The 8669-nt window shown below is 44.2% G+C and overlaps 1 protein-coding gene across 1 annotated transcript; it reads right to left on the bottom strand.

Annotated features, from left to right (window-relative positions):
* Positions 1 to 431: 431 nt before the first annotated feature.
* On the bottom strand, positions 432 to 7357 carry HSD17B7 (hydroxysteroid 17-beta dehydrogenase 7). Its single transcript, XM_078856137.1, has 9 exons — positions 6933 to 7357; positions 5096 to 5299; positions 4373 to 4465; positions 3505 to 3619; positions 2919 to 3113; positions 2685 to 2789; positions 2055 to 2111; positions 1715 to 1813; positions 432 to 735 (listed from the first exon to the last, which is right to left on the bottom strand). Exons 1-9 carry the CDS (start codon positions 7025 to 7027, stop codon positions 652 to 654), a joined length of 1047 nt encoding a protein of 348 aa, XP_078712263.1. The 5' UTR covers positions 7028 to 7357; the 3' UTR covers positions 432 to 651.
* Positions 7358 to 8669: the final 1312 nt, after the last annotated feature.

Raw genomic sequence — 8669 nt, 5'->3', positions numbered from 1 at the left:
CTATCTTGTTTATACTGCTGCAATGCCTTCACGATCTCTTTCCACGTTTTGCTCGGCCATGCTTTGGGTTTCCAACTTTGCACTTCAGCCAATGGTGGCATCCCCAAGCCCCTGTGAGGATTAACGCCTGGCGTGACGTCAGGCAGCAACACAGCTTGACTTTTCAGCTTTTATTAGCTGCTTTGAAGTGAAACCATAGTAACCCATGAGGTTAAACTAAAAAAAATGCATTTCCAAAAATTACTTCAACTGTACGGAGTTGTCACAAGATTATGAAACTGTCACACAGAACTCTAAGTCACAAAAACAGCCCTAAATGTTGACATCACAGGACCACTTCTTCAGTCCGTTTCTGTGTCCTGCAAATGGCGCTGATCACACAATAGAATCCCACTTAAAAAGTTTCCACGATTCACAAGCGTTATATCACTAAAAATGTTTAATGACACCAGTGTGACGAATAATTATAATAATCAACTCATTACATTTATTGCACAGGAACAAACTGGAATGAATCGATGCGTATATATAATACACCGCAGTTTTAATGAACAGAGAATTGCATCTTTATACAAAATGTACTCATAATTCTCAACAATATACTCCATTTGTTTTAAGGAGTATACATTCATGTTACAGAGGGCATTGCTTTCATTTGTATTTCTCGTTCATTTCTGCTTCCAACTTGATCAAGTATTCAAAAAATCGTTCGGCATCCTCCAGATTAACGTTCATCTGCAACGACAAACATCACATTAAAAAACAAAACCGGAGTATTTTTCTCAACTCATTTTATCTCATTGTCAATAACCCCCTTCCACCCCCCACCACACACAATCGTCGGACCATTGTCCTTGAACACCGTTTCACTTGCATCCACAAGGGCAAAGTTAAAGTGTTTTTTTTCCTGCTCACATAAGCGTTGAGATGGCCTTCCGCCAGCAGTGCAAATTACACATTCCAAGGCCATTTGCCCCACAGCACCGACTGCCTGTGCTGACTTCACAAATTAGTACCCAATTTATCAACTTCGGATGGGTGACAGTTGTGTCACACCTTGACTAGGAATTCACAAACCTTCCCAATTTGCGCGTCAAGCACTTCAAGAATGGCACCTGGCCAGATAAATATCGATTGTAAGTTACATTCCGCTTGCAAACCACCAGCTGGAAGACGGTCTCTCCACGTAATTCTCAACATGAGGGTTGTTTGACCATACTTCAATATGCTGGTGATTGTGGGTTGGTAAAAAGGAGGCGGGCCAGAACCAGTTAGGATAGAACTTGCCACCCATGCTAGCCGTGCCCAGGATTCAAACTCAGGTCTCTTGGTTTCTTGTGGAATGTGCTCACCACTGTACCATCACTACAGCCTATTACTTATTTAGAGACTATAGCAAAGCACACATTACAGGATTAATAATGTAGAGACAATTAACAAATGAACACCTTGTACATTTGGTATTGTGTCCTGATAATCAGTCTGGGTGAATCCGACTTTTATTTTGTATGTCACTATTCATTTTGGTCCACAAGGCTTATTCGGTCAATTTAACTTAATCTTCATACGACATTTAAATATGCATTATTCACAAACAAATATCATGAAACCTTATTATATTGAATGTTTTCCAATGTGTGTTTAGTAACCTGAGCGAGGGCTATTAGTGTATATGTGTATACAAATGCCACATGTGGCCATGTGCGTATCAAACCTTGTCAGCCTGAACATAGTTTTTGCCCATTCCTGACGTGGAGCTTTTGTATTTGACCAGTGGATCCAACGTGACTGGCTTCTTTTCAAACAACCACACCTGGAACACACACGTGTGTGCCACACCAAGGAAATGAACGATGACTCCACAGTTCACGAATCGATATGTGAAAGTTGTTTTACGATTGATTTACTGTCGCATCTGCACAAGAGAGAGAGGGCTTACCACATGGCATCAAGAAAAAGTCATTGTGCATGTTTATTGCCTGAATTATGCATCGCCGCTGACAGAAAAAAACACACATTATTTGTTTAATGCAATAAAAATAGGATGTACTCACCAGAGCTTCAGCACCATTTTTTGGAGATAAAGTATAACTGTTCGTGAAAATCCTGATCTAATAGAAATCAAAAAAATATGATTACAATTAATCATGTTTGAGATGTTACATTTAGCAATGCTGGCAGAGATATTCTGGGTAACAACTCTGTGTTTTTATTGTGTAAAGAAAATGTTAATCATGGAAACAAACCCATCAAGGCAGTGGTTAGCATACTATAAAATGAACCTGTCAACCTGAGTTTTTAGTTTTATTCCCGGCTATTGCGGACATCAGCGGCGAGTGATATCTGAACTGGTGTTGACCCAAACCCTCTGCCTTCGCCAAACACGCACTGAAAAGTGTGCATTATCAAACAACTCCCAGAAATAACGTAGCTTTGGGAGGCCTTCACCCAGCAGTAGATTGATAAAGAGCTGTATATTATAAATTGTGAACTCAACTAAATAAGAGTGTCATACCATCAGTGTCAATAACAATTTTAAGATCACTTTCGTCACACCTATTGCTCTCACGAGGCTGCGGTTAATGTAGACATAACGCGAGAAAGAAAATCACATTCTAGTGTGCGGTCTGTGTTGTGTAGGTGGGGATGTAATATCAGTGCATATAGTGTGTGAGCAACATTACCAGCCACATGATTGGAAGGATTAGAGTCCAGAAGAAGGCAGGCAATATGTTGTATGTCATATTTGTCATTACCAAACCAGGGCACACCACACTCGAGTACAGTCCCTATAAAGACACAGACATACATATAAGTTCCCATCAAAACACACATTAAAATGCAATCTTTGAAATATCAATTGAAGTTGTAATCGAGGAAACATGTATGACAGCGCTTGCATGAGCACGTTAGAGTACCTTCTCATTGTACTGCTGGTTGAGTGCCACGCTCAGTAAATCGACTGCGTATTTGGACGAGCTGTAGGGCTCACAGCCTTTCTTGTGTTGAGGGTCACTGGCATCGAAGGCGGACGCTCTTGCGTTGCTCGAAGAAGTCCACACAAGCTGCGATGGCGTGTCCGGACGACAAAGCAAATCCTCCAATTGACGTATCTGGGAACACGCGCACACACACAGAACGTTCTGCATACATTATTTAACTAGAAACACACAAACAGGAATGTGAGGATTCCATAACAATTAAATAACATGGAACAAAAATGCCCTCGTGACTTATGGTTTATAACTGCACAAACCTGGGCAACATAATTACATTGATAACATACATTTAACACGTACGGCTTTTCGCGACCAATATTATCATAAAGTTTGTTTGGGTTAGATTGGCAGTACCTCGCTGGGTGAGAAATGCAACATCTTTTATTCAATAACAAAACAATAAAAACCTACAAGTCTTCAATAGAATGGAAGAGCCTCGAGTAGATTAAAAAGGCATGGTTTCCCGTGACCTAACAGTAATGCATGGAGCGTGCAGCGTACTAACCAAGATAAAATGCCCAAAGACATTGGTCGTGAAAACGTTCTGCAGACCATCTTCATTCACGCTGTCTTCTTGGGTTAGCAGCCCCTCGCCCGTGGCAAACATCCTCACAACATTCCTAATCATCATCACACACACACATGCACGCGCCACTTGTAAAAATCACTAAAAGCACTTACCATTAAGCTAGGCAAATTGTAACCATTTAACGGACACTCTATCTGAAGCGTAGAATACACGATACCTTCCAACAGTTGATAAGAGATAACATTTACACATCGACCTTCTTGCCACTCTCACTGGTTTAGTTCCGGGTATTTCATCCCGCGCTGTGTTTCATGCCGGGGTATTTCACCGCTTGTGCAGTTGGTTTGCAGTGATATGGTGATACTATGATGTGTATATTCGGATATAAGGTCCAGGATAAATCGTATAATCCGTTTTGAAAAATATAGTTTCATTGTATTTTGTTGCTTAATTTATCTATTGAAATACGTTATTTCAAAAGTAATGTTTCAAATGAAAGTTGACAATAAAATGTCTTAACAAGTCTGAATGACACTTTAAATGAGTACTTTGCACCATGTTTTCCGGATAAATGAATTTCATGGCGATGTCATGTTTTATAGTTTCATTATTTATTAAGTAACTGAGAGTGTGTGCTTTATAAAACTCAACGTTTAACATACTCTAAAAATTGCACAAAACCAAACCCGCATAGAGAATTATATAGAGTGTGCAAATACTTTTTTATATTCTCATAAACTTACATTTTCTTGGTTTATTTAATAAAAAAATTTATGCTGATGCAGCACGAGCATTAAATATTTGTTTTGCAGAGCTGTGTGGAAACATAATACAATTACAGTACCTGGAAAATAGCCCAGAAAAGTAGGCCGACCAGTTCACACGAGGGTTTGGCATAATCCCTGCGTTCAGATAAAGGTAGTCCAAGCGCTTGTACCTGTGCAATTGACACACGCACACTCTCAGTTATAGAATTGTGATCTCACGTGGAATTTATTTTACTTCAGTATGAAATACAGCACTTGTGTTCTTCAGGTAGACAAGAGATGGCGAGGGCTTGGGGAGGCCATCATAAGAGCCGTAGATTGATCAACGTTTAAAACGAGAGACATTTGTGTTGATGAGGGCCAAAGAAACATGTCCACTGGCAGGGATGGAGCAATGAAATCAGCTCTTGTGCAAGAACGAGCATGAACTGTTACATTGAGAGACTCTAAGAGACGACAAAGGCTTGGGGAGACCTTCATCTAGCAGTGGACAGAATATGAGTAATGATGAGGAATTTCCAACCCTAGCGTCCACCCCCCATGTGAAGTTTGATAAGGCGGGTACGTCGATTGTAATGGTCAAATAGAAGCGAAGCTATAAGAATAGGTGTTACCCTTTCTGGCAATAAAACAGGTGTTAAGATGTTAAAACACCAAACTGAAACCTTTTAAATCCTTGCTAAAAGGTTTTGATACTGGCAAGGGAGATCCCATGAGAAGTGAAGCTCAAGCCAGAAACTATGAAATCACAACTTTCTTGTCCACTTACTACGCAACCCGGGTCAAGGTGCACATCGCACCGTTGCTTGATTTGTTGCGCCGCTCGGTACACAGACTCCACGTGGCTCACGTCCACGCGCAGCAGGGCCACATCGGCACCGGGGTGAGCGGCCAGGAGCTCCCGGCGAGCGCCCTCGGCCCGCACGGTGCTCCGACACGCCAGGCACAGGTGCAGGCTGGGCTCCCGAGCCAGGAGACGCGTGCACAGCGCCAAGCCGATGCCACTGTTGAGACACGGCACATCCGCACACATTCCGCATCATCCGTTAGCACGGTTGGCTCCGTACGGTGTCAAAGAAGTTTGGTATACACACACAAGGAAGACATCGGACAAGTTTTTTTCACAGTGGCGGTGCGCGCTTATAATCCGGAACTGTGGAGGCGGGGGTTGGTGGATCACACAAATGTTGCTAAACTCCTTTGTCGTGGGCGTCGATGTGCCATACCCTGGTTTTCCAGAAGGCAGTAAAGAAAATGTGGGCTCCACCTGTATGTATAACTTCTTTCGCACATCTTCTTGGTTCTTTCGGTAAAGTCACGTAGAATGGAAATAATAAAATAAAAATAGAACATAATAAAATAATTCTCACGACGTTTCGGCCACAACGCAAGCAGCCGTCCTCAGGTGGAGAGCAGGTCTGTCGAGTAGACAGAGTAGACAGACATTCAGACTCTGTCTACTCGACAGACCTGCTCTCCACCTGAGGACGGCTGCTTGCGTTGTGGCCGAAACGTCGTGAGAATTATTTTATTATGTTTTATTTTTATTATTTTATTATTTCCATTCTACGTGACTTTACCGAAAGAACCAAGAAGATGAATCCCTGCAGTCACGAAAGCTTTAAATCGAAATTCTTTCGCACAGTACATAGCCAACCACTTATTAATTGGCCGATAACAACTTAATGTACAGAGGAGCTCAGAGCTTGGGGAATTGTTTGTGCCGGCTGATCAAGGTGGCTGCCTTCCTACTAATCTGTAGTTTCTCGCACCTTTTGAGTCATTGTCTCTATGGGAGTGCGCATTGCAAATTGCAATCATATATTATTATTGTTGTTAATTTGCCATGACTTCCAGGCTAAAAGTTAAAACTTTCGAAAAAGATAAGTTAGATTTTCTTTACTCAGTTTATTTAAATCAAAATTCTTTCACATTAAGGGTAATCCCATGATGCCGGACGTACATGTCAGACACTTAAAGATGTGGGTACTCATCAATACTTAAGGTGGCTTTTACAAAGGCAGAGTTTGTCAAACAAATAGGCCTGTATTTCAGAAAAATGCAATTCTCGTCCGATTGCGTTATGACGGGAGACGCACTCTGGTAAGATGCCACGAGGTTGGATGCACTCCAGACCAACTCTTCATCCACACTGGGATGACGGGTGCATTGCGTTTCCTGCGCGGGTCAAAGCATCGACTCGTTCCATAAACAAGCCATCAAATTGATCAAACTACTGATAAGTAGTTTCAAGATTACGACGACCCATGTGGGTTACGGTACTTGTCTTTAAAGGGACACGAGTGTGTATTGTACGCGTGTCTGTCTAAATGACCATGGCAGAATACAGCGAAAGAAAAAAAAACGCATTTGTCAAGGAAAATATCTAATAGGCGACCTTTCCGGAAGTATCCCTTCATAGCACAGGCATCACATACAATCGATGCAAGCATAGTAATAATAATCGATGGCCAATGTTAAACGATTAAAAAACGCAACACATTGTTAACACTGGCGTTAAAAGGACCAAAACAGGGCAGGTACATTGCCCGAAACGTCGCCTATTGTTTTCTTTTAAGGCGAGGTTGTGGCCTGTGCGGTTACCACAGCAACCCTCCTCAGCACTATGTCCAGTACCTGTTGGCACCCGTCACCATCACCACCTTGCGCTGTGGATCCTTCCATTGATCCTTCCCTTGATCCTTCCCGCTCCACGCGACCTCCTCCTTCATTCCTCGCCCGAAGTGCGCGACCCTCCTTCGCCCACGACACTTTAGAGACGCCTTCCGTGTGCCGTAGGCTTACCTTAATAGGTGCTCGCTAACAGCGATAGTCCCTGCAGCCTAAATCAGACGTGTCTGGTAATGTCGCCGTTAACTTATGGGGGTGTGCGTGCGAGTGTTGTGGAGTTGTAGTGGCTATCGCAATCTGCGATTGAACACCCCCCCCCCTACCCTGTTCTGTGTCAACGGAATGCACGCGGCGAGTGAAGGTCGAGCGAGCGATGTCCACCCGCGGTCAAAAGCAAAGCTCGAGGATGACCACGAGAGACGCACGTGGGCGACTCCTTCACGAACGAATGAGTGGGGGCCGGGGGGGCGGAGCCACGAGGTGGGGGGGTGGGGCGTGAGCGATGACGGCTCCACGATTGGCTGTCGCGCTGGCGCGAGCCGCCGGCGCGAGCGGCTGATTGGACCAAGCCGCGGTCGCGCGAGGGCAACGAGCGGCCAATGACTGAGCGAGAATGCGCGTGGGGTGGGGGGGCTTTGGGGGGGGGGGTGTCGTGGGTTCTATCCCGACCCTGACAGTGCCTGCTGCTGTGTATTTGGAGTTTGCGTCTCTCTCTCTCATCATCATCATCACGGTGGCTAGGAGATGTTCACTACCTGCCTGGTGTACAGGAGGTCGTCGAGTTCGATCCTGACCCTGACAGTGCCTGCTGCTGTGTATTTGGAGTTTGCGTCTCTCTCTCATCATCATCACGGTGGCTATGAGATGTTCACTACCTCGCCTGGTGTACAGGAGGTCGTCGAGTTCGATCCTGACCCTGACAGTGCCTGCTGCTGTATATTTGGAGTGTGCGGTGTCTCTCTCCCCGTGGTCGTGTGGATTTTTTTTTATCCGGGTCCTCAGGCTTTTTGCCACCACATTTATAATGAACACGCGTTTATAGTATTTCTTTGGCTGCAATACATTTCCACTTGATAAGCCACTTCGTTGAGCTATCATTTGTGGCCAGGTCACTTCTAAACAAAGAGCTGCATAGCTCAGTGGGCCTTACCTGGTCAAATAAATAAAACGTTTCAGATTTCGAGGTTTAACCGTCAACAACATTACACAAGGGCGTATGTAAGATGCAAGGGAGTCTGTATGCATCTCTGTGAGTCTCTACGGGTTAATAACTATATGGCCCATAGTCTAAAAGATGCAGGGACACGCAGGAGATAAGAGATCACGAGTATCGCACGGGTCACAGTCCGTAGAGATGTGGGAGTGGTGGACCAGGCACAGCGGGGTCCCACCAGGTCAGGGGGCAGTCACAGGGGGGCTGGGACTCATCTCCAACCCTGAGTCCCAGAGTCCCAGGGCCAGGACGACCCAACAACCCTCCCACTCGATGTGTGCAAATGAAGTGGTGTGTCGATTTCAGGCGGAATTGAAATTAGCGAAGATTATTTTGGTGAAATTATTTAGTTGTCCCATAACTCAGTTTGCATTGGCCATAATTTTTTGGGTAAGACTAAAGTTTTAGCACCTCGTGTGTTAACGAGTTCTTTTCTCGCCCACGGGGCTAAATAAGTCGGCTCCGCTGCGTACCAATTTTAACGGCTCAGATCTATCATTTCAGCTATTAAAGTACTGTATTGGCATGTT

Source organism: Lampetra fluviatilis, chromosome 5 (genome assembly GCF_964198595.1).
Source record: "Lampetra fluviatilis chromosome 5, kcLamFluv1.1, whole genome shotgun sequence".
NCBI classification, from domain to species: domain Eukaryota; kingdom Metazoa; phylum Chordata; class Hyperoartia; order Petromyzontiformes; family Petromyzontidae; genus Lampetra; species Lampetra fluviatilis.
Note: the sequence above shows the minus strand (reverse complement) of the source record. Positions and strands in the feature narration are given on the sequence as shown.

Coding starts and splice junctions, on each gene's coding strand:
- HSD17B7 (XM_078856137.1), bottom strand. CDS start 7,027: ATGAAGGAGGAGGTCGCGTGGAGCGGGAAGGATCAAGGGAAGGATCAA. Junction 3,114..3,504: donor TCTTTGGGCATTTTATCTTG/GTTAGTACGCTG, acceptor GCGTGTTCCCAG/ATACGTCAATTGGAGGATTT. Junction 1,814..2,054: donor AAAATGGTGCTGAAGCTCTG/GTGAGTACATCC, acceptor TGTGTGTTCCAG/GTGTGGTTGTTTGAAAAGAA.